The sequence below is a fragment of the Lithobates pipiens genome, unplaced genomic scaffold (genome assembly GCF_037356315.1).
Source record: "Lithobates pipiens isolate NorthernLeopardFrog02 unplaced genomic scaffold, aLitPip1_a1.2 Scaffold_97, whole genome shotgun sequence".
NCBI lineage: Eukaryota > Metazoa > Chordata > Amphibia > Anura > Ranidae > Lithobates > Lithobates pipiens.
Window position 1 is genome coordinate 197,392 of NW_027507920.1, and position 26,132 is coordinate 223,523.

A 26,132-nucleotide genomic window follows, 5' to 3' on the forward strand; every position below is an offset into this window, starting at 1 on the left:
CCAACCCTATGTCCGCTTGGATGGTGGGGCTAACACCTCCACTCACAGCGCAGGCGCCGTTCAGCTTCGGACATTTTCGGGGGCGGACGCTATATGATGGCCGGACACTATATGGCACAACACCAGTAATGAAACAGTTGTACGGATGGGTTTACCTCAGCTTTAATATGAGGCACCATCCCCTATGAAGTCAAAGACAAAGGAGCATGGAAGAAAATGGGGATTTTAATGTAGCCAAACACAAAGAGAAAGACCTCACTAAAAACGCAATTTTTATATTCCATATTAACCACTTCCGGAACCGATGTACGTCCCTACTTTGGGGACGGCTATTGTTGTTATGACAGCAGCTACCCTGTTCCCCCGAAAATAAGACCTAGCGTGATGTCCGGTGATGGCTGCAATATAAGCCCTACCCCCCAAATAAGCCCTACCCCGTTTCCCCGAAAATAAGCCCTACCTTGAAAATAAAACCTAAAAGGGCTTATTTGGGGGGGTAGGACTTATATTGCAGCCACCACCGACAATCCCGCTAGGTCTTATTTTTGGGGAAACAGGGTAGCTGCCATAACCCTGATATCCCAGTGTTTCGGCCGACGGTCCGGTACAAGATAAAAGTGGTCTCTGCGGCGGATCACTTTTATCGGTGGCAGGAGAGGGCCCCCGCCCTCAAGCCGAGATCCGGTGCCCTCCGCCACTTACCGGAGCCGTCTGCAGGGGCGAAGGCGATCGCATCTGTCCCCTGGGCTGACATGGAGATGAGTGAGGGGAAGATGGCCCCCACCCGCCTCCATGACACTGCGAGACGGAAGTGACGTCAAGACGTCACTTCCCCCCATAGCTCTAACAGTGTAAAAATAAAAAGTAAAAGGTAAAATAAATAAGAAAAAAAAATGTTTAAACGTGCCCCGTTTGCGCGTAGAAGTGAGCGCATATGTGAGTAGCGCTGCATATGAAAACGGTGTTCAAACCACACATGTGTGGTATCGCCGCGATCGTTGGAGCGAGAGCAATAATTCTAGCCCTAGATCTCCTCTGTAACATAAAACATGCAACCGGTAGAATTTTTTAAATGTCGCCTATGGAGATTTTTAAGGTTTAAAAGTTTGTCGCCTTTCCACAAGCGGGCGCAATTTTGAAGCGTGACATGTTGGGTATCAATTTACTCGGCGTAACGTTATCTTTCACAATATAAAAAAAAAAAAAACATGGCCTAACTTTACTGTTGTCTTATTTTTTTATTTAAAAAAGTGTATTTTTTTTTTTAAGGGGGCTTGTAAGAATGCTGCGCAAATACGGTGTGACAGAAAGTATTGCAATGACCGCCTTTTTTTTCTCTAGGATGTTAGAAAAAAAAATTTAAGTGGTGTTGCCACCAAAAAATTAAAACTGCTTAAAATTCGTAAAAAAAAAAAAAAAAAAAATAATTGGCAAAAAAAAATATTTTTACTCACCTCTAAATACCGGTTGCTAGGGGGTCCCTCGTAATCTGCCTTCCTCATTGCCCGGGCTGGTGACATCACTTCCCCTCACGCCGCACATTCACCTGGGACCTGTCATGTGTCCCAGGTGACTGTACGGCGTATCACGGCGCCCTGCGCCGCTCGCGCATGCGCAGTGGGTGCCCGGCTGTGAAGCCACAGCCGGGTGCCCACAGTATGCATGACGGCGCCGCGAGCGGAGCGGGGAGCGAGGGGGGGGGGCTTCGTTCCCCCGCATCGCTGGACCCTGGGGCAGGTAAGTGTCCGATTATTAAAAGCCAGCAGCTGCAGTATTTGTAGCTGCTGACTTTTAATTTTTTTTTTTTAGGGGGTACCCCACTTTAAGGGGTGCATTCCATACAGAGTGCAGTGTTCAGGAGTGCATTCCATACAGAGTGCAGTGTTCAGGAGTGCGCTATGTACAAATTACAGAGTTCAGGAGTGTGTTACGTACAGAGTTCATGGGTGCACTATATACAGAGTGCAGGGTTGAAGAGTATAATGTTTGGGGGTTCTGAATAATTTTCTAGCAAAAAAAAAAAAAAAGTTTTTTAACTTGTAAACACCACATTTAAAAAAAATCAAATAAGCAATATAAAAAAAAAGAAAAAGTATGTGTCATCAGCTACACTTTTAAAATAAAGAGTAGCATGAATCCTTTGAAAAAAAAACTTTGAACTAGGACTGGCGGGTGGACGCGGTTTGCCCGCAAAGAGCTTCTTGAGGATTCACTTCATTGTTCACTCTTTAAATCAATGCAGCCAAATAACATTAATACAAACGGTGGAGGAAAAGCCCCCAAAGAACAAAACTACTGGGGAATGTAACTCTCAACATCATCCACGATATTATAATACTCTATAGACGTAATACCAAAGTCCTAATGTAAACCCCAATAGAATATTCCTGGAAGTAATGCAATATTCGCCGCAAGCTAAAGAGATAGCAGGCTAGTGACAAAATCTCACTCATGGCAGACCATAGATGTATCATGGTTTGATACCCACTGGTAGAGGATGACAGATTAAACCAGCTAGAGGAAAGTCTCTATTTACCAGCATGGCCTCACACAGAGCTGTTTTTAAGGCAGGACAAAAGGGGCAGCTGCCCTGGGCCCTGTCATTGTTGTGGGGCCCAAAGAAGCTGCCTCACGCTTGCCAAATATCCCAGTTTAAATTTCCTTGTTCCTTGAGGTTTTAGTCCCGTGCTGTGTCCCGATATCTCAGTGTGAAGTGCTGCTACTAAAGCTCTGCCCTATCGTGGTGTACAGATGATTTGCATGTTAATTCATATGTAAATAGCAGTGGCATTCATATGTAAGTAGCGGCGGCCGGCAGCATTGATATGTATATAATGCCCCCCCGAGGTCATATCCACAGTAATCTCTAGTAACCAATCAACAAGCAGAAATCATGTGCTGTAACCTTTAGCAACTAATCAGTGAGCCGTAATGTGTGCTGTACCTTTGGCGACCAGTCAGTGAGCGGTAATGATACACTGTAACCTCTAGCAACCAGTCAGTGAGCGGTAATGATACACTGTAACCACTGGCAACCAATTGCAATAGCTGCCTGATTTGATTTTGTAAACTGAATTTGAGTCTAGCTGCTATTTATTGTATGTCTCAGAGCAGGTGGAGAGTGAAACTGCATGGGGGGAGGGGCCCCAAGAAAATTGTTGCTCAGGGTCCAATCAATATTAAAGACGGCCCTGGCCTTACATCACAATGGTGGTAAGCAACAGCGGTAATTCCTCCCACATACTTCTGCTCTATATCAGTCTTCCCTGTAGCCTTCTCCACCCACCATAGCTCAGAACCTTTCCTTTCCAAATGATCAATTGAAAAACTTTGCCTGCCCTTACGGATTTCATGCCGATTAGGGTCAGAATGGGTCTCCACTGCAGGAACCCATGGAACCTTCCTGTCTTAGGGTTTGGGTGGAGGTGTAACGTTATAGGGAATACATACCTTTATCTCCATTTTCTGAGTTCTTCACTATATCGCCCTACCTGACGCTACCCATCCTTTGCAAGAAGGTGCTCCTTAGCCTGCTTTGTTCCTATGGATGGTCTGAACTTTTTCAAAAAGTGAACTTGTAGGACAGGGATCTCCAAACCATGGCCCTCCAGCTGTTGCGGAGCTATGCGTCCCATGAGGCATTGTAAAACTCTGACATTCGCAGACTTGACTAGACATGATGGAAATTGTAGTTCCTGAACAAGTGGAGGGCCATAGTTTGCAGACCCCCTGTTGTAGGACATAACTCTTACATACTTATGCTCTGTATCCATCAACCATCCAACCTCCTCCACCCGTCAGCGTGGCCTCACATCACAATGGTGGTAAGCAACGGCGGTAATTCCTCCCACATACTTCTGCTCTATATCAGTCTTCCCTGCAACCTTCTCCACCCATCATAGCTCAGAACTCTTCCTTTCCAACTGATCACTGGAAAAGAGTTCAGGGGTGCATTCCATACCGAGTGCAGAGTTCAGGGGTGCATTCCATACAGAGTGCAGGGTTCAGGAGTACATTCCATACAGAGTGCAGAGTTCAGGAGTGCATTCCATACAGAGTGCAGAGTTCAGGGGTGCATTCCATACAGAAAGCAGAGTTCAGGAGTGCATTCCATACAGAGTGCAGAGTTCAGGGGTGCATTCCATACAGAAAGCAGAGTTCAGGAGTGCATTCCATACAGAGTGCAGAGTTCAGGGGTGCATTCCATACAGAAAGCAGAGTTCAGGAGTGCATTCCATACAGAGTGCAGAGTTCAGGGGTGCATTCCATACAGAGTGCAGAGTTCAGGAGTGCATTCCATACAGAGTGTAGAGTTCAGGGGTGCATTCCATACAGAGTGCAGGGTTCAGGGGTGCATTCCATACAGAGTGCAGAGTTCAGGAGTGCATTCCATACAGAGTGCAGGGTTCAGGGGTGCATTCCATACAGAGTGCAGAGTTCAGGGGTGCATTTCATACAGAGTGCAGAGTTCAGGGGTGCTTTCCATACAGAGTGTAGAGTTCAGGGGTGCATTCCATACAGAGTGTAGAGTTCAGGGGTGCATTCCATACAGAGTGCAGGGTTCAGGGGTGCATTCCATACAGAGTGCAGAGTTCAGGGGTGCATTCCATACAGAGTGTAGAGTTCAGGGGTGCTTTCCATACAGAGTGCAGGGTTCAGGGGTGCATTCCATACAGAGTGCAGGGTTCAGGGGTGCATTCCATACAGAGTGCAGAGTTCAGGGGTGCATTCCATACAGAGTGCAGAGTTCAGGGGTGCATTTCATACAGAGTGCAGAGTTCAGGGGTGCTTTCCATACAGAGTGTAGAGTTCAAGGGTGCATTCCATACAGAGTTCAGGGTTCAGGGGTGCATTCCATACAGAGTGCAGAGTTCAGGGGTGCATTCCATACAGAGTGTAGAGTTCAGGGGTGCATTCCATACAGAGTGCAGGGTTCAGGGGTGCATTCCATACAGAGTGCAGGGTTCAGGGGTGCATTCCATACAGAGTGCAGGGTTCAGGGGTGCATTCCATACAGAGTGCAGAGTTCAGGGGTGCACTACATACAGAATGCAGAGTTTCAGGGGTGCATTCCATACAGAGTTCAGGGTTCAGGGGTGCATTCCATACAGAGTGCAGGGTTCAGGGGTGCATTCCATACAGAGTGCAGGGTTCAGGGGTGCACTACATACAGAATGCAGAGTTTCAGGGGTGCATTCCATACAGAGTCCAGAGTTCAGGGGTGCATTCCATACAGAGTGCAGTGTTCAGGAGTGCGCTATGTACAAATTGCTGAGTTCAGGAGTGTGTTAAGTACAGAGTTCATGGGTGCACTATGTACAGAGTGCAGGGTTGAGGAGTACAGGGCGCAGAATTCAAGAGTACACTGCGTAAAGAGTGCATTACTGCACTGCGACAGAGATGTGTTGGGATGCCATTCCCACTGAACTTATATACAGTATCTTCCATTATTGTAAATCACATGTTACTAAAGCTGTACTGGTATGAATGGGCTTTTGAGGGAGGGTTAGTGTTACACCGAGAGTACCTCTGGTATTGGAGGTTAGTGTTAGGATTACAGGTAGGGTTCGTTTATAGGGAAGGACGGTCTTGGGGTTATAGTGAAGCTTAGTGTTAGGGTTATCTTGGGGGTTAGTGTTAGGGTTGAGTTAAAGTGAGTGTTAGTATTAGGGTTACAGGCAGTGTTAGTTTATAGGAAGGGTTAGTGTTACCAGGAGTATTAGTGTTAGAGTAATAGGGAGGGTTAGGTTGGTATTATAAATTAGTGTTAGGATTACTGGCAGGGTTAGTGTTATAGTTACAGTGAACGTTAGGGTTATAAAAAGAGTTACTGTTATCATGAGAGTTAGTGTTGGGGTTATAGTGAGGGTTCATGTTAGGGTTACAGGGAGGTTAAGTGTTAGATTTACAGGATAGGAGAGTGTTAGGATTACAGCAAGGGTTTGTTTATAGGGAGGGTTAGTTTTACCAGAAGAATTAATGTTAGGGTCACTGTGAGGGTTAGTGTTAGGGTTACAGGAATGGTTAGTGTTAGGATTATAGGGAGGGTAATGTTAGTGATAAAGGGAGGATTAGTGTTATAGGTAGTGTTGGTGTTAGGGTTACAGGAAGGGAGAGTGTTAGGACTCAAGCAAGGGACTGTTTAAAGGGAAGGTTAGTGTAACCAGGAGGATTAGTGTTAGGGTAACAGTGAGGGTTAGTGTAAGGGTTACAGGAAGGTTAGTGTAGGGGCTTCAGGAAGGGTTAGTTTTAGAATTACAGGACAGGTAATGTTAGTTAAACAGGGAGAAATAGTATTATAAGTATAGTTGGTGTTAGGGTTTCAGGGAAGGCTTAGTGTTAGGGTAACAGTGAGGGTTAGTGTAAGGGTTACAGGGAGGTTAGTGTAGGGGAATGCAGGGAGGTTTAGTGTTACCAGGATTAGTGTCCGGGTAAAAGTGAGGGTTAGTGTTAGGAGTACAGGGGGGATTAGTGTAGGGGCCGCAGGGAGGGTCAGTGTTACCAGGATTAGTGTTAGGGTAACAGTGAGGTTTAGTGTTAGGATTACAGGGAGGATTAGTGTTAGGGTCACATGAAGTATAGTGTAGGGGAATGCAGAGAGGGTTAGTGTTACCAGGATTAGTGTTAGGGTAACAGTGAGGGATAGTGTTAGGATTACAGGGAGGGTTGGTGTGTTACCAGGATTAGTATAAGGGTAACAGTGAGGGATAGTGTTAGGATTACAGGGAGGATTAGTGTTGGGGTCACAGGGAAGTTAGTGTAAAGGAATGCAGAGAGGGTTAGTGTTACCAGGATTAGTGTTAGGGTAACAGTGAGGGCTAGTGTTAGGATTACAGGGAGGATTAGTGTTGGGGTCACAGGGAAGTTAGTGTAAGGGAATGCAGAGAGGGTTATAGTTACCAGGATTAGTGTTAGGGTAACAGCGAGGGCTAGTGTTAGGATTACAGGGAGGGTTAGTGTTACCAGGATTAGTGTTAGGGTAACAGTGAGGGATAGTGTTAGGATTACAGTGAGGATTAGTGTTGGGGTCACAGGGAGGTTAGTGTAGGGGAATACAGTGAGGGTTAGTGTTAGGATTATAGGGAGGGTAATGTTAGTGATAAAGGGAGGAATAGTGTTAAAGGGTAGTGTTGGTGTTAGGGTTACCGGAAGGGTTAGTGTTGGTGCTACAGGGAATAATAGCGTGAGGATTACATGAAGGGTTAATGCTGTGGGGGAGGGGGGGGTTCATTTAAGGCTACAAAGGGGTTAATGTTAGGGTTTCAGTTGGGGTTAATGTTCTGGGTTTTAAGGGGAGTTAGTGTTACCAGAAGTTAGAGTTACAGTGATAGTTAGGGTAAGTGTTAATAGAAGGGTTAGTGTTAGGGTCACAGGAAAGGTCAGTGTTAGGGTCATAGGAAAGGTCAGTGTTAGGGTCACAGGAAAGGTCAGTGTTAGGGTCATAGGAAAGGTCAGTGTTAGGGTCACAGGAAAGGTCAGTGTTAGGGTCACAGGAAAGGTCAGGTAGAGTTACAGTGGGGATTAGTGTTGGGGTTACACGGAGGGTTAATGTTAGGGTTACAGAAGGATTGGGGGTTATGGAAAGCCTAGTATTATGGGTAGAAGGAGGGTTAGCATGAGGAGGTTTGGGGAAATCTTATGCTTCCGGCATCCCAGGACTTCCAGCACCGAGAGATAATGTATTCATTCTGAAAGCAAGAGAGGTCCACCCTGGTAGACAGGCGTGACCGGTACCGGGGCCATATATACCCGTTATCTCCGAACTCTGCCAGCAAATGAAACCAGAAAACGGGCAAAAGTTTCATCCAACCGATGGAACGATTGTGACAGGTCCTCTTTGAAGTCAGAAGAAACAAAGTGTCTGACAAAAGAGAGAAGAGAGAAGAGAGAACTCTCGGAGTCTCCGAAGAACAACTGGACAGACGAGACGAGAAGTATGTGAAACGTCCGGCAGGATCTCGCCTTCACTCAGCTCAGGGACTGGACGCCAGACAGGCAATACTCCCAAAGATTCCAATTAGCCGGCCGCGCTGATCTCCCGCTGCACTCTGCTACGCTGTCAGCCAATCACAACAGACCGCTTCTATTCCCCCAGCAGTTGGGGTTTGTTTCTGGTGCGTCAGGTGCCAAAAAACTCGTTTTTGTTGTGAGGGAAGATGGAACGTGATTACTCCTGGAGCCGGAAACCCTGAAAGCAGCCAGAAAACTTTTAAAGAGACTTACGCGTTTAGCTACCGAACTTATCTCTCCTGGACTGGTGCAAACTATCTCCCACAGCTCACTTTTAAAGAGAACCGGTCACTCCGCTACGTGTATTGTGTTGTTGGTGTCAGTGGGAGGAATTGCGCCTCATTGTTGGTGTCATTGGGAGGAATAGTGCCCTATCATTGGTGTCAGTGGGAGTAATAGGGCCCCATTGTTGGTGTCATCGGGAGGAATTGTAACCCATGGTTGGTGTCAGTGGAAAGAATAGTACCCCACTGTTGTTTTCAGTGGGGGGAATGGTGCCTCATTGTTGGTGTAATTGAGTGGCATAGTGCCCTATCATTGGTGTCAGTGAGAGTAATAGGGCCCCATTGTTGGTGTCAGTGGGAGGAATTGTAACCCATGGTTGGTGTCAGTGGAAAGAATAGTACCCCACTGTTTTCAGCGGGAGGAATGGTCCCTCATTGCTGGTGTCATTGGGAAAAGCTGTGCCCCATCTTTGGTGTCAGTAGGAGAAATAATGCCCCATGGTTGGTGTAAGTGGAAAAAATGGTGCCTCGTGGAGTCAGTGGAAAGATTAGTACCCCACTGTTGTTTTCAATGGGAAGGATGGTGCCTCATTGTTGGTGTCATTGGGAGGAATAGTGCCCTATCATTGGTGTCAGTGGGAGTAATAGAGCCCCATTGTTTGTGACAGCAGGAGATATTGCACCTCATGGTTGGTGTCAGTGGAAGAAATGGTGCCTCGTCGCTGATGCCCGTGGAAAGAATAGTACCCCACTGTTCTTTTCAGTGGGAGGAATGGTGCCTCATTGTTGGTGTCACTGGGAAAAGTTGTGCCCCATCTTTGGTGTCAGTGGGAAGAATAGTACCCCATCATTGGTGTCAGTAGGAGAAATAGTGCCCCATGGTTGGTGTAAGTGGAAGAAATGGTGCCTCATGGAGTCCGTGGAAAGATTAGTTTCCCAATTTTGTTTTCAGTGGGAGGAATGGTGCCTCATTGTTGGTGTCATTGGGAGGAATAGTGTCCTATCATTGGTGTGAGTGGGAGTAACAGTGCCCGATTTTTGGTGTCAGTAGGAGAAATTGTGCCTCATGGTTGGGGACAGTGGAAGAAATGGTGCCTCATCGTTTATGTCAGTGGGAAGAATTGTACCCCACTGTTTTCATTGGGATGCATGGTGCCTCATTGTTGGTGTCATTGGGAAAAGTTGTGCCCCATCTTTAGTGTCAGCGGGAAGAATAGTACCCCATCATTGGTGTCAGTAGTAGAAATTGTGCCTTATGGTTGGGGACATTGGAACAAATGGTGTCTCATCACTGATGTCAGTGGGAAGAATAGTACCACACTGTTGTTTTCAATGGAAGGAATGGTGCCTCATTGTAGGTGTCATTGGGAAAAGCTGTGCCCCATCTTTGGTGTCAGTGGGAGGAATAGTAACCCATAGTTGGTGTAAGTGGAACAAATGGTGCCCCACCATTGTTAACAGTGGGGGGGGGGGGGGAGTTGTGCCTCATTGTTAGTGTCATTGGGAAAAGTAGTGCTACATCTTTGATATCAGTGGGAGGAATAGATACCCATTGTTGGTGTCAGTAGGAGAAATAGTGCCCCATGGTTGGTGTAAGTGGAACAAATGGTGCCCCACCATTGTTAACAGTGGGGGGGGGGGGGCTCATTGTTGGTGTCATTGGGAAAAGTAATGCCCCATCTTTGATATCAGTGGGTGGAATAGAGACCTATTGTTGGTGTCAGCAGGAGAAATAGTGCCCCATGGTCGGTGTAAGTGGAAGAAATGGTGCCTCATCATTGGTGTCAGTGGAAAGAATAGAACTCCACCATTGTAGAAGTAGAAGTAACAGAGCCCCAAGGACTGGATAGAGGCAAGTAAAGGGCCAAAATTTAGAAACCACTGCCTTAGGAGACCATTTTCACACCAGCCTGGGTCCAGAGTGCTACTGCCCTCTACAGGATCCCTATGTCATTACACCTATACCACTCAGTGTAGGGGTGAGGCCAGAGAATTGGAAAGATGTATTTAGACTGATCATAAGACCCTTGGAAAAATAGTATGTGTTGTTATTATTTTTTTTTAACAAAACTGCAGTGGGGGCCCCAAGGGAGAGGGAAGTCGGGTGGTCCAGAGTCCTTGAAGTGAACATTGCAGGATCCTTATAATCTGCTCCGTCAGCTCTTTCAGACATGCCCTATCTGTCTCCGAATCCTGCAGCCTAAACAGAGCTTTTACTGATATGCAGATTTTGACTTTTTGTTTAAAAGTCACCAGCCAAGCTCTCCATCTGTAATCTCTCTATCTGGTCCCTGACCTATGCAGGGAGCCCGTAACTCCTGACAGGAAGGGCAGAGGTGACTCTGACGTCCAGGCCGTGATTGACAGCCCCATTTGAACCTTTTCTGCGCTGTACAGGAATAATGGAATCTCTAAGGGCGGGTTAGCAGGGAATTTGATCGCCGGCTATGCACTGCTGAGTGGTTTATAAGCTTAAAGGCTTAGTTCACTTTCTTAAAAAATTTAATAAATGCCCCCACATTGATACATTGTAAAAAAATGTCCATTTATTAAGTCTATGCATTGAAGCCTGCAGAGCATTGCAACCATGATTAGTGTGGCATAGGTGCAATGAACAGGCTCCTGCATTGTGTACCCCCCCCCTCCTAGCTAGCCAGGGTAACTGATGGGGGGGTAAAGATGACATTCCTGTATGGGTTCTAGGCACTATTAGTCTATTAGTTCAGCAGGGGGACCAGGGGGTAGAGAAGGGACTCTTTAAATCCCTTTGGGGGCATTCGCAGTAACTGCAGAGGCCATGTCTCCCACCAATTAAATAAAATATCCCTGGACCATCAGGTCAGCAGTAGGGGTCAGAGACAGAGGGGACTATTTATTCACTTTGGGGAGCAGGTGGAGTCCGAATAGACAACGTTCAGTCTGAACCTAGATGCAGACTGAACTGTTGACTCATCCCTAAGCTTTGGACCAAACCATTGGCTCATACCTACCTAAGGAAAGGACCACAGGGGGGCTGTCAGGCAGGCAAAATGGGACCCCATGATTTCTACTAGCGCCCCCAGCCTAAGGTATGCTCTGAGGTACGGATCTTCTGTTATAGGGCTAATAGCATACAATAGTGAACAGCCAAAGTTCAATCTGAACATAGTTTTGGACCAAACCATTGGTTCATCCGTACCCAAGGAAGGAGCAAGAGGATTTGTAATTGCATTCCCAACCCTAGGTCCGCTCAGGGGTATAGATCTTTGGTTATGGGGCTAATAGCAAACAATAGTAAACAGCCAAAGTTCAATCTGAACCTAGTTTTGGACCAAACCATACCTAAGGAAAGGGCAAGAGGAGGTTATCAGGCAGGCATTATGGGACTCCATGATTTCTAATAGCACCCCCAGCCTAAGGTCCGCTCTGAGATATGGATCTTCTGTTATGGGGCTAATAGCAAACAATAGTGAACAGCCAAAGTTCAATCTGAACCTAGTTTTGGACCAAACCATTGGTTCATCCCTAACTATAGAAGGGGCCACAGGGGGCTGTCAGGCAGGCAGTATGGGACCCCATGATTTCTAATGGCACCCCCAGTGCAGGGTCCACTCAGAGGTATGCATCTTCTGTTATGGGGATAATAGCAAACAATAGGGAACAGCCAATGTTCAATCTGAACCTAGTTTTGGACCAAACCATTGTTTCATCCCTACCAAAGGAAAGGGCAAGAGGAGGTTGTCAGGTAGGCATTATGGGACTCCATGATTTCTAATAGCACCTCCAGCCCAAGGTCCGCTGAGAGATACGGATCTTCTATTATGGGGCTAATAGCAAACAATAGTGAACAGCCAACATTTAATCTGAACCTAGTTTTGGACCAAACTATTGGCTCATCCCTACCCAGGGAAGGGGAAAGAGGGGGCTGTCAAGCGGGCAGTGTGGGACCCTATGAGTTATAATGGCACCCCTAGCCCCAGGTCAGTTCGAAGGTACAGTGGGGGATTCATTTCATTTGAGGTGGTGGTGGGGGGGGGTGTTGAGGGAATGCAACCATTTGTCCAAATATTGGTGTAAAATGAAACATGCCTGAACAAACATGGTGCCATACTTCTGGAGTGAAAAGCAAATGAAGGCACTTCAATAGCAAATCTCAAATACAAGGGGTAAGTTCCTCATTTTGGGACTGTGGGCTCAGCCATGCAAGTCTTTCCAAGCCTTGGGCCAGCTGTACATCCAGAATGGCTGGTTTATAGTTTGGATATATACAGTAAACTAAAGCTATAGAGCCAATATATTGCATACAGCTGTTTCAGTCTTGTTGATGATCATTATTATAGTACATGGGAACCATGACTTTTAGCCCTTGTACACACGGTCGGAATATTCGATGGAAAATGTCCGATCGGACCGTGTTGTCGGATAATCCGACAGTGTGTGGGCTCCATCGGACTGTTTCCGGACGGACCAAGTTTGAGAGCTTGGCTATAAAACATTCCGACAACATGATCCGATGCGCGTCAGTTCCGTTCGTGTGTAGCCTAGTCCGACGGACAAGGTGCCACGCATGCTCAGAATAAATTAGGAGACGAAAGCTATTGGCTACTGGCTATTGAACGTCCTCTTTATAGTCCCGTTGTACGTGTTGTACGTCACCGTGTTCTTGTCAACCGGAAATTCCGACAACTTTGTCCGACTGCGTGTATGCAACACCACGGATTTTGTTGTCGGAATGTCAGACCGTGTGTACAAGGGCTTAAAGGGTTAGGCTTTACATGCATGCACTTATCATGCAAAAGATATCTTATTCCAGACTAACTTAAGGTATGGGATGGACAAATAGGGGGGTACACTCCCTCAAGGACTGGCAGGGACTGAACAATGGAGGTCTCCAACCACACAGGCCCCGAGGTATAAACCAGCCGGTTCCTCACTAGCTGGGCTCTCATGTGTTTCCCATTAGCGGGGAGGTGGACACTCCATCATCCGCACTTGTCTGCCCACGTTGAGAAATCTGCCACATCTGCTTGTTTGTCAACTTTGTTGTTCCATGATAAATATCAGCTCCGAACTCTGTGAAATGTTCCTCACTTCAAAGAGGAGGAGGTGGATTGTCAGCAGAAAATTTTCACATTCTTTGCCTCGTATGCAGGACCAGATTTCAAACACAAACCCCCAACCCCCACCCCCCCCCAAACTTCACTATGCTCATTTCAACAGCCAATGCAGTAACATTAGAGTGTAAGCTCCTCTGGTACAGAGACTGATGTGACTGGCTCAGTGTTCTGAGTACAGCACTGCGGTATATGTCGGAGCTATATAAATGTATAATAATAAAAGTGTGTGACTGTGGTGGGGACATTAAGAGTGTAAGCTCCTTGGGGTACACAGGCTTATGTGACTGGCTCAGTGTTCTCTATAAAGCACATTAAAATATGTCAGAGCTATATAAATGTATAATAGTGTGTGATCATAGTGGGAACATTAGAGTGGAAGCTCCTCTGGTGCTGAGATTGATACGACTTCTGATATGTGTATCCCCCACCAGCCGCCACTTCTTCTATAGACATGAACAGGTTAAGGCCGTCTCGGTTTCCTGGACATCCAGGCAGCACAGCGGACGGTGAAGAGGTAGGATGAGCTCCAGAACATCAGTGAGCCTCATCCTTTTACAGCCATCTCCAAATGTTCTGCTTTCCCCCGTCTTTCCAATTTAATTAATTTTTCTGGCACCCCACTATCCTGCGTGCTGCCAGCAGGACAAGAAGCCAATGCAATTACAACTGCAAAGTCTTTCTTAGGAGAAAGGTGTCTGACTGACATCATATGATGGACATGGACTTGGGTTGGCTCTCCTCTCCCGCTTTGATTCGGTTTGTCACTAAGGATGAGCCGAACCCCCAGCCGCCCCCCCCCCCAAAGTTGGGTTTGCACCAGAGCGTGCGAACAGGCAAAAAATCCGGACGAACACCGTTAAAGTCTATGGGACACGGACATGAAAAATCAAAAGTGCTAATTTTAAAGGCTTATATGCAAGTTATTGTCATAAGAAATGTTTAAGGTGCTGCCCTAAGAGGGCGTGTATCAATGCAAAAAAAAAAAGTTTTAAAAACGGCCATATTTTCTGGAGCAGTGATTTTAATAATGCTTAAAGCGAAACAATAAAAACGAAATATTCCCAGAGTGTACAATTTCATCTACACCAGGGGGTCTCAAACTGGTGTCCCTCCAACTGTTACAAAACTACAAGTCCCATGAGGCAGTGCAAGGTTGACAGTTACAAGCATAACTCCTACAGGCAGAGGCATGATGGGACTTGTAGTTTCGCAACAGCTGGAGGGCCACCAGTTTGAGATCCTTGATCTACACCCTTACTAATGTAAACCTGACAAAATCAGCAAGACATGCACTTCTAGGCGGCAGGATATCAGAGGCCTCTAAGCCCTTGTACACACAGGTCGGACATTCCGACAACAAAATCCGTCGGATTTTGTCCGAAACTTGTGTTGCATACACACGGTCGGACAAAGTTGTCGGAAAAAATCAGATTGTACGTAACGTGACGACGTTATTTCGTTACGACGGGACTACGTTCAGGCTAGTAGCCAATAGCTTTGGTCTAGGAATTTGATCTGAGCATGCGTGGCACTTTGTCCGATCGGAATTCTCTACACACAATCTGACAAAGTCCGATTGGATCATGTTGTCGGAAAAGTTTTATAGCCCAGCTCTAAAACTTTGTCTATCGGATATTCCCGCACACACGGTCCGAACGGACATTTTCCGTCGGAATGTCCGACCGTGAGTGTACAAGGGCTAAGACCCAAAGACGACTCCTTACGTTTAGATTTATTTCTGCCAAAAATAACCATAGCAAGGAATCGGAGATCCACTGTCCTGCCAATCGCACAACTTAAGCATAAAATGTCATGGCTTGTGATAAATGAAATGTTAACAGCTCTAGCACAGGATAAGATGAAATTGTTTAATAAAATATGGGACCCATGGATTGAATATCTGACAAATGACCCCAGGACACGTGCAACCTAAATCTATCCTAGAGAAATGAGCCTCAGGGCGTGAGACCACAGCCCATAACCCCCCCCCCCCCCCCCCTACCCGATTCTTCTTCAACTTTCCCTCTTTCTGACTTTCCTTGTTTTACCCCCCCCCCACTTTATAATTTACAACTATCAGCTCTCAATTGCGAAATAATCTGTAACAATATTGTTATCATTCACTCCCGACAGAGCTTGGCCCACACTAGCTATGTTAGGCCCACACTAGCTATGTTAGGCCCACACTAGCTATGTTACGGTGATACCTGCCTGGTGGGAGGACCCAGATTCCCCCGAAAAGTAGTTGGGGGACTGGGTCGTCTCAGTGGGTGGGGATTATGCGGGAGATTTGGATAGAAAATGAGTTACGGGCCATAGATGCGGTGATTACATATGAAGTTAATAATGTATAGCAGACTATGATACATATGCTATATACAACTCGACAAGCAAAATGTAGTCAACACTGGAAAGAAATGATGGTCTAGGTATGACACGAGAGGAGTAACTCCCAAGTAAATCAGAAGACTATATGTATAGCTCTTTGTACAAGTTGTATTTTATATAATGGAAAGTCGAGGCCGTTGTTCAATAAGTTGTAAGCCTTTAATAAAAAACGATTGAAACTAAAAACTAAATATTCCTTTAAATATCGTCTGCCTGTAACTTTTTCCTGTGTTTAGAACAGTACCACAGCAAAATGATATTTCTAAAGGAAAAAAAGTAATTTAAAACTGATCACGGCTGTAATGAATTGTCAGGTCCCGGCAATATAAATAAAACTCATTGAAAAAAACAGCATGGGTTCCCCCCCAGTCCATTAACAGGCCCGAACAAAAAAAAAAATAAATAAAATTGCGTGGGGGTCCCCCCAAAATCCATACCAGGCCCTTCAGGTCTGGTGTGGATTTTAAGAGGAACCCTGGGCCAAATTAAAAAAAATGGCATAGGGGTCCCCCCAAAATCCATATAAGGGGAACCCTGTGCCAAAATAAATAAAAAAAGGCATAGGGATTCCCCCCAAAATCCATATAAGGGGAACCCTGTGCCAAAAAAAATAAAAAAAAATAGTGTAGGGGTCCCCCCAAATCCATGCCAGACCCTTATCTGAGCATGCAACCAGGCAGGCCGCAGAAAAAGCGGGGGGGGGGGGACAAGAGGGCGCCCCCCTCCTGAACTGTACCACACCACGTGGCCTCAACATGGAGAGAGTGCTTTGGAGTAGCCCCCCCCAAAGCATCTTGCCCCCATGTTGATGGGGACAAGGTCCTCATCCCCACAACCCTTGCCCGGTGGTTGTGGGGGTCTGCGGGCGAGGGGCTTATCGGAATCTGGAAGCCCCCTTTAACAAGGGAATTAGGAACGGGTACATTGTACCCCTACCATTTCACAAATAAAAAGTGTCAAAAATAGTAAAAAAGACAGAAGACATTTTGGGACAAGTCCTTTATTAAAAAATTTAAAAAATAAAAATGTCCAGCGATGTAGATCCATCTCACGCCACCCAACAGACCAAAAAAAGGGTGCCACATCACATCAGAGGAAGGCGGGGTCGCCCGTTTATGTTACTGAGTGGCCCCGCACTCAGCTATATAACAGCTGTCATCGAGAAGAAACGTCACTCAGTGGAGCTGTTGTGGATTTTTTTTCTTTTTTCGGCTCGTCGGGCAGTGTCAGATGGATCTACATTGCGGGATATTTTTATTTTTTAATAAAGGACTTGTCCCAAGTGTCTCCTGTCTTTTTTACTATTTTTTACACTTTTTTTGTGTCCACCTGGCTCTTTCAGAAGCTTTGTACCTTGGGAGACTCAAGGTTACAGGCCTTTTCTCTTTGGACGATTGGCCATACTGTACCCACTTCTGCTGGTCCCGAAGGAGTGGGGTCCACCTGGCTTTGGCCTAGGTAGACCATTTCGTACCTTGCCTCTTTCAGGAGCTTTGTACCCTGGAGGTTCAAGATTAGGGGCCCTTCCTCTTCTGATGATTGGCCATACTATACCCTGTTCTGCTGGTTCTTAAGGAGTCAGGTCCACCTGGCTTTGGCCTAGGTAGACCATGGTGTACCTTGCCTCTTTCAGGAGCTTTGTTCCCTGGAGGTTCAAGATTAGGGGCCCTTCCTCTTTGGATGATTGGCCATACTATACCCTCTTCTGCTGGTCCCTAAGGAGTCGGGTCCACCTGGTTTGGCCTAGGTAGACCATGGAGTACCTTGCCTCTTTCAGGAGATTTGCATCCCGGGAGGTTCAGGTTTAGAGGTCCTTCCTCTTTGGATGATTGGCCACACTGTACCCTCTGCTGCTATTCCCTAAGAAGTGGAGTCCACCTGGCTTCAGCCTACTGTAGGTAGGCAATGGCATACCTTGCCTCTTTTTAGGAGATTTGCATCCTGGGAGTTTCAGGTTTAGAGGTCCTTCCTCTGTGGATGATTGGCCATACTCACCCTCTTCTGCTGGTCTCTAAGTAGTTGTGGCCACCTGGCTTTGGCCTTGGTAGACCATGGCATACCTTGCCTCTTTCAGGAGCTTTGCACACTGGGAGGTTCAAGGTTAGAGGAGAACTGGTCACTATAATGAAAATACAAACCAGTCTGCAATTGGCTTTGTTCACAGGATTGGTTTAAAGGGAGTTATAGTTGAGATTTTTTTTTTTAGTTATGCATTTAATGTCAACAGCAACTCCAGGTTCTCTTAATTGCTCACAGTGGCGCACAGTCTCCACTACACATATCAAAATCTATAAATCCCCAGTAGCCCTGTTAAAAGTGTGAAGTACTTCTAAGGTATCTGCATTAATAAATATGCTTGGTTCTGAAGGCAGTTTCTGGTAACGTTTTTGTTATTTATTTCTTTGATGTTCTTGATTGTTATTTTCATGTGGCGTTCATCAATGAGTCTATTTAAACAAGGCTATTGGGGATTTATGAATAATTTATACAATTACTTTTTAGTGTAATATAAATACAATTTTACCATTTATTTTACAAAGAAACAATTACAGCTCATCTCCTCTACCCCTCAGCCTAACTAGCTAATCACAATAAAAAAAAAAACTACCTATGATTTTAACTTATCTATCTTTTTCTGGTCCGAAGTGAACATGGCAGCACCTTCATAAAAATTCAATGTGGAAAAGCATAGGACAATAGTTCCTGATTCTCCAAGGGAAAGGTGCAAAACAGATCCATGGTGAAATGTCACAAACTTTGGGTGACAGTGGTCCTTCATATGCCACAGTCAAACGTTGGGTTGCCAATTTTAAAACCGGCCATTTCGGTGTTGAATTTGAGAAACCCAGTGGAAGGCCTGTTTCTGTCTCTGTGCCTGCAAACGTGAAAGCCACCCATGACATGATTATGGAGGACCGCCGAATATCAGCCAAAAGTATTGTTACATATCTGGGAATATCACGTGAGAGAGTTGGTGCCATTATCCACAACAACTTGGAGATGAGAAAGCTTGCAGCAAAGTGGATCCTACACTTTTGACAACCGAACAAAAGATGAAATGTGTGGAGAACTCGGTGTCTGTTTTGGAACATTTTGCAAGAAATCAGTCAGATTGCCTGGACAAACTGGTAACTGGTGATAAGACATGGATCTAAAGTTATGAGACAAAGGAACAGACTAAGCCCTTGTACACCCGGTCGGAGATTCCGACGGAATGTGTCCGATCGGACCGTTTTGTCGTATATTCCGACTGTGTGTAGTCCCCATCGGACTGTTTCCATCGGGGTATCCGACGGACCAAATTTTCCAACTTGTTGGTAAAATTTTCCGACAAAATGCTCCGATCGGACATACTCTGATCATGTGTAGAGAATTCCGATCGGACAAAGTGCCATGCATGCTCAGATCAAATTCCTACACCAAAGCTATTGGCTACTAGCCTGAACGTAGTCCCGTCGTAACGAAATAACATCATCAGGTCGGATTTTCCGACAACTTTGTCCGACCGTGTGTGTACAACAGTTTCGGACAAAATCCGACGGATTTGGTTGTCGGAATGTCCGGCCGTGTGTACAAGGGATAAGGAATGGAGGCAGTGGTTCTCCCAGGCCAAAGAAGTTCTGTGTGCAAAGGTCAGTGTTGAAGCAAATGGCGACAGTTTTTTGGGATAAGAAGGGAGTTCTCCTGGTGGACTATCTCCAAAAGGGTTCAACCATCAATGCAACATATTACTGTACTTTATTGATGAAGTTGAGGCAAAATATCAAGGAAAAACGTTGAGGAAAGCTCTCCAAAGGGGTGATCCTGTTGCATGACAACGACTCGTCACACACTGCAGGTAAAACAATGGCAAAACTGACCTTCTTAGGCTTTCAAGGGATGTCCTATCGACCCTATTTGCCTGACCTGGCTCCTACTGACTACCATCTGTTCCCAAATCTCAAAAAACACCTAAAGAGACAACGATTTGGGAGTGTTCTGGAGGCAACTAATGCTGCAAATGAGTGGTTAAACCAGTAGTCTGAAGAATTTTATTTGCAGGGACTTAAGAAGCTGCAGGACAGATGTTGCAAGTGCATTGATTTCCCGGGGGGGATATGTAGAATAGTGTGGCAGTTACAGCTTCCTATCTCAATTTTTTTCTGGCTAAGGCTCAATACTTATCAGCACCCCCTTGTATTCAGGTTATTAACTATGGGGTTTAGAAACTTTTTTTTTTTTTAAATCCAGAGTAACCAGGTATGCGAAAACATGATCTTTTTCTTGGAGTTCTATAAACTATTTTTTTTCCAACAAAGCAGTTAAGGATAACCTGGTGAATTAGAATGCAAAAGAATTCTTATGTACTTACCTATACAAAAAAAAAAACATTTTTAAATTTTTTTTTTTTTTAGTCCTTACTATAATAAACATGCAATATACATATAATAAACATAACATGGGTTAAAATAAATTAAAAAGGTTAAAAACAAAATAAATAAATAAACAAACATATATATATATACATATATATATATATATATATATATATATATATATATATATATACACACACACACATACAGTATATACACACACACATATTCCCATTATCTAAGAAATTCTCATATGTAAGCTTTAAAAGATAAATAAAAAGAAATCCCCATCCCCCCAAAAAAAAAAATTACCTATAGAAAATTCATCGAAGCTGATAGTGGTGGAGTTTCGTCCCAGAGGGTTCGTCACTACGACCGTTACCCGGTACTTCAGCGTGGAGAAGAGGTGGCTGTACTTTATGTGACATCGGTTTTTGGGGTAGGGGTCTTTCTCACAGAAGAGCTGCTTTGTGTCATGCCTAGAGATACAACACAGGAAAGCTTTAGGAAGGGGGGAGTGATAAGCCCAACGCCATGGACTGTTGCTTCTGAGCAGTGCTGGGACAGGGGGACAAGAGCCTTTAGCACCCAACCAAAAAAAGGCCAAAGTGTGCCTCAACGTCATGAGATGTGAACTACCTCAGCATAGGTTGAAGGCCCTGCCTTTTTTTGGCCACTTCTTACTGTAGTACCCAAGGCAGTCACCTACCCTGCCTACCCCTTGGCCCGGTCCTGCTTCTTAAACCCCTATGAAACCCCTCTCTCTACTTACACCACAACCCCACATTTACTACACATTGCTTTGACTTACATGACGGTGATGTTGAAGTTGTTGGGGATGTTGGTGGAACTCGGGAGGTGCCAACTGCAGTAGAAAGAGGCGGGGTAATTGTTCGACCGGCACATCAGCGATGGCTCTTTAGGAGGATCTGTAAAGGCAAAGTAAGATTCAATATAAATGAAAGCACACACCTCAACACCATCTCAACCAACATTTTAAAATCAGTTTTGTCTTTACAAATTTTACAGTTTTGACAATATTTTTACATTTTTATCTTTGCTTTGTCATATTAGAATGATTATATTTCATGTTTCCAATCAAGAAATTGTTGGTGAATACAGGACCAGAGGAGAAGGACATGGTTATCATTGGGCTAAGTCAGCATCACTCAATACCCAGTGGCTACTGCAAAGGCAGATGCAATTTCAGGGTCTATAAAGCAGATAAAAAAAGCAACGCAGACAAAATGTTATTGGGGAACTTGTTAAATTTGCCTCCTTTACTGAACCGAAAACTCAATATTTTCTCTCCAACTGGTATATGTCTCAAATTCCCCAACTATACCATGCATGCATTTATCAGTTTGACCCGACTACAGTTAAATTGACCATCACAGGTTCAGAAGATCTCTCATGATCTCAGTCTGACCCAAGATCTTTAAGCCCCTGTACACACGGTCGAGAGATTTCGACAACCAAATCCGTCAGATCTTGTCCGTCGGATTTTGTCAGTCGGATCTTGTCCGAAACTGTTGCATACACACGATCGGACTAAGTTGTCGAAAAATCCGATCGTTCAGAACGTGATAACGTAATTTAGTTACGATTGGGACTACGTTCAGGCTAGTAGCCAATAGCTTTGATGTAGGAATTTGATCTGAGCATGCGTGGCACTTGGTCCGATCAAAATTCTCTACACATGATCGGAGTATGTCCGATCGAACCAGTTGGTCGGAAAATATTTCCAACAAGTTGGAAAATTGGGTCCGACGGATATTCCGACGGAATCAGTCTGATGCATACAACACACAGTCGGATTATCCGACAACACGGTCCGATAGGACACATTCCGACGGATTCTCCGACCGTGTGTACAAGGGCTAAGGCCTTGCAAAGCCCCATGACCCCAGCTATGACTACTTGTGGGGAGATCTGGTCACAGGACAGCACAAACATGTACAACATTGACTGGAAAAGTGTCTGGGGGTACCTTTTCCAACAATTAATCTCAGTAAGGGATCGATTTGTGCAATTTAAAATTATTCATTGCTCTTATCTTACATCGGCAAGTTTGGGAAGGATCATGATTAATTCCTCAAACTCCCGCTGGATAAAGTCTGATGCACCATCAGACTTTATCTAAATCTGCTACAATAGTAATATCAGGCACTGGATTCAAGTGTTGAAGTATATTACATCCTTTCAAGCGTTATATCCTTAACTAATATCTCAATCTCTGCCTCTTGGGTCTGGTGGAACCCTTAGCCATGCGGAAAGCGACCAGAACATGGCCTGCTGTTATTTTATGCTAGAAAAAAAACATGGTATTACTTTGGAAGTCCCCAACCCCTCCAACTCTAGGACATTTGAAATCCCTAATTAATTCTGTTTTGCCCCTATATAAAGCATCCTACACCAGCAGAGCATGGCCAGCTAATTTTGATAAGATATTTTATCTATGGCTGGAGTCCCCAGATACAGCTACATCAAATTAAGGCTTTATGATACAAGATGCCTCATTAGCCCCCTTCTTAACTGAACAGATAGAATAAGAGATTTTGATATAGGGAGCTTCCTCAGGGGCCCAACTGGAGAAGCCCTTCCCTTCCCCAATGCTACACAACTTGGAGTCCATTTATAGAACATCTTCAGCTGTTGGACAGGATTTGTACTCACCCCCTTGACTCAACATATTAGCCATTAAAAGTAGATAGAACAGAAAATTATGATATAGAGAGCTTCCTTGGGGGCCTAACTTGAGAGTTCTTATCCAATACTTGAAGTCCACTTATTGAATGTCTTCAGCTGTTGGTTAGAATTTGTACCCCCTTGAATCAAGACATTCAAAGCAAACTTAAAACGTGAAGTGGAAACTTTCCACTCCATCTCCTTTGACTGCTTCCTGCACAGATGGCAGGCTTTTATGGAACATACTCTTTCAAAACTGGAAATGTCAACTCTACTATCTTCCTTCTGTTTCTGGGAAAAGCCCCATCTTTGCAAGGCTCCAACAGCACTGGTTGATTCAATCTCCTCACATCCTTCAATGTCCCAGTTGGACGTCCATTGACCCAGTGCTCTCGATCCCATTCTTCCAACCTGAGGTCTTACTCTTTTGGTTCTATTTGGGTTCTCTTAGGGCCGGTTCACACTGCGGGCGATGCGAGGCGACACGACTTGCCTCGCCGCAATCTGACAAGTCGCCCCCGTTCTGTACAATGGAACCGTTCTGAGAGGAGCGACTCGAGTCGCTCCGACTCAGAAAAAAGGTTCCTGTACTACTTCTGGGCGACCTCGGGGCGACTTGCATTGACTTCTATACAGAAGTCATTTGCAAATCGCCGCTGAGGTCGCGGCAGGTCGCGGCGAGGCAAGTCGGTGTCGCCTCGCATCGCCCGCAGTGTGAACCGGCTCTTAGGTTTATGTTATTGGATATGTATAAATATTTAGATTAAACTGTCTACATGGACAAGTTTTAAAGACTCCTGAGATCCTCCTGACCCCCTGGGCTGGAGATGACCCCGTGAGAATTTCCATCCATGTCTCCCAGCTCTTTTCTCTGGATGTCGTAGCATGATGTACTGTATAATTGTTTTCTTCAATAAGTTGTTATGACCTGCTGATTGTATATTAAGTTCTGTTTGTTAATATTTTTACTCTAGTGAGCTATGTGATGCCTATTTATGAAACCTAAAAAAAATGTATCTAAAAAAAAAAATACCTATGCCTAAATAACTATTGAAAAGTGCCCCTTAGTATCTCCTGAAATATAACCACCAGGTTCTCCATGATACCATCATACACGTTGCATAGAGGTGCGTTGAGTTTGTTTAAAGTGAAAGTAAACTCCCCTATCGTTTTCAGCCAAGGAAGCTGCCATCTTTGCCTCTGTTTAATCTTCAACTGCTATGGTGCTGCACATGTGATTCGTTATGACACCAGCCATTGGATGGTTTGATAGTTTGGCTGAGAGCACAGCCAATGTGCAGTTAGCATTCCAGGCATGCCTTTTTTTTATTGTTTAAATCCATGGGTTTACTTCCACTTTAAGAGAGAAGCACCAGATTCTGGATAACATAAGTACCGTATTTATCGGCGTATAACACACACTTTTTTCCCCTTAAAATCAGGGGAAAATCGTGGGTGCGTGTTATACGCCGATACTCCGCGATTTCCGCACAATTTTTTGGGCTATGGGCGGCTTTTGAGCTCTTCTCGCGGCTTTCGGCCACTCTCGGACCTTCTCGGCGGTTTTCGGACGCTCTCGGACCTTCTCGGCGGCTGCTGAGCTGCCGAGGTCCGAGAGCGGCCGAAAGCCACCGAGAAGGTCCGAGAGCGGCCGAAAGCCGCCGAGAAGGTCCGAGAGCGGCCGAAAGCTGCCAATAACATCCGGGTGCCGCCAAGATACACGGGACATCTTGGCGGCGCCATTTTTAAAAACATAAGCGGACAATGCACTAAGACGGACAAGCTGCATGTCAAGGCTGCAATGACGAGGCTGCAATGACAACAGGCTGCAATGAAGAGGCTGCAATGAGGACAGGCTGCATGAAAAGGCTGCAATGCGGACAGGCTGCATGACAAGGCTGCAATGAGGACAGGCTGCATGACAAGGCTGCAAAGAGGACAGGCTGCTTGACAAGGCTGCATGACGGACAGGCTGCATGACAAGGCTGCAAATGACACTGACGAGGCTTCAGATGGACACTGATAAGGCTGCATTGATGGACATTTAAATATAAGTTTTTTTTCCTTAAATTTCCCTCCTAGAAGTTTTTTCCACAAAATTCCCTCCTAAACTTGGGGTGCGTGTTATACGCCGGCGCGTGTTATACGCTGATAAATACGGTAAGTGTATGTTTTGGTTTAGCTTCTTCTTTGCATTTTTTGCAACTTGCAACACTAAATGCTTTTGGACACCTCTAGCATATGGGGCCCCATTTTGGACACCATATTGGAAGATCAACGAAGAAGATTATAAGAGTGCTCAAAGCAAGACAGTTTAACTCCTCATTCCATGTCCCGTACAATGGACAAAGGGATATCCATTGCGGATGGAGGAAAGACAAATTTGCCATTAGCGCAGGAAGGGGTTGTTTACGGAAATAGCGATTAAGTTGTGGAATGCCTTAACACATGAGGTACTAATGGTAAAATGAATCATAGAATTAAAAAAATAAAAAATACCGGATGCCTTTCCTACAGCTAATGATATCCGTAGTTACCATTAGTAAAGGACACCACGAGAGGATTTTCATCCAAGAAGTTCATACAGCTGGTGTTGTAGCTCAGGATGGATTTGTTTCCCCCTGGTATAGGAAAAGAGGCCAAATATGCCCAGGGGGTTAATTTTTGCCTTCCTTTAAACCAAAACCATTGAAGTTTATGAGAGGTTTGGTCTTGTTCCAGCCTAGATACTGTAATTATTCAATTGGCCTTCTATAATAAAAAGTTACTTTCATGAAAGTATATGAAAGTACAAATTTTATTCCTTACTTGTAGGCAAAGAGTTGAAGGGTCTTTATAGCTGTGCCCTGACACACTCTATTTGTCCTGACAACCAAAATCCAGAATTGTATAGTCATCGCCAGAACAGGAGTAGAGTGAAAATCTTCTAGTGGGGACACCTGTTCCGATGACAACTGTCTAGGAGGGGATTTTCTTCAATCTGTGAGGAGGATTTCATGATATTAACATCCTCAGGGATGGCTGTGTGTGCAGTATTGTATTTGCTCCCAGTCAGAGCAGCCATGTTAGCCCTGATTGTAAGGTCCCACCTGAAGCTGCCTTGTCTCCTGCCTGAGCTCAGGGCTGATAATTGACACGCTATCATATTTGTTGAAACAGATAGAACTGTCAAATATCAAAGCCTTTCGTTTTCCTACAAGCTAGTGTCTTTTGATTGATATGGGTTTCTCCACTCACATTAGCATCACTTAAAGATAACAATTCGGGAATGGCAGTGTGACAGAACGCCTGGCATCCAGTTTGGGAGCCTCCGTCAAGATATAGCTTCCTCCAGTCTGGAACCAGGTCTTAAAGCTGAGCACCCAAGACTA

The 26,132-nt window shown here is 45.1% G+C and overlaps 1 protein-coding gene across 6 annotated transcripts in view; it reads right to left on the minus strand.

Annotated features, from left to right (window-relative positions):
• The window catches only part of CNTFR (ciliary neurotrophic factor receptor), a 756,323-nt gene that overhangs the window by 115,420 nt on the left and 614,771 nt on the right, over nt 1–26,132 (minus strand). For all 6 annotated transcript variants that reach the window (XM_077474629.1, XM_077474624.1, XM_077474626.1 and 3 more), the window contains 2 exons: nt 20,885–21,002; nt 20,386–20,552 (listed from right to left, as the gene is read on the minus strand). In XM_077474629.1, coding sequence (XP_077330755.1) covers nt 20,386–20,552; nt 20,885–21,002 — 285 coding nt within the window. The remainder of the gene's footprint in view (nt 1–20,385; nt 20,553–20,884; nt 21,003–26,132) is intronic.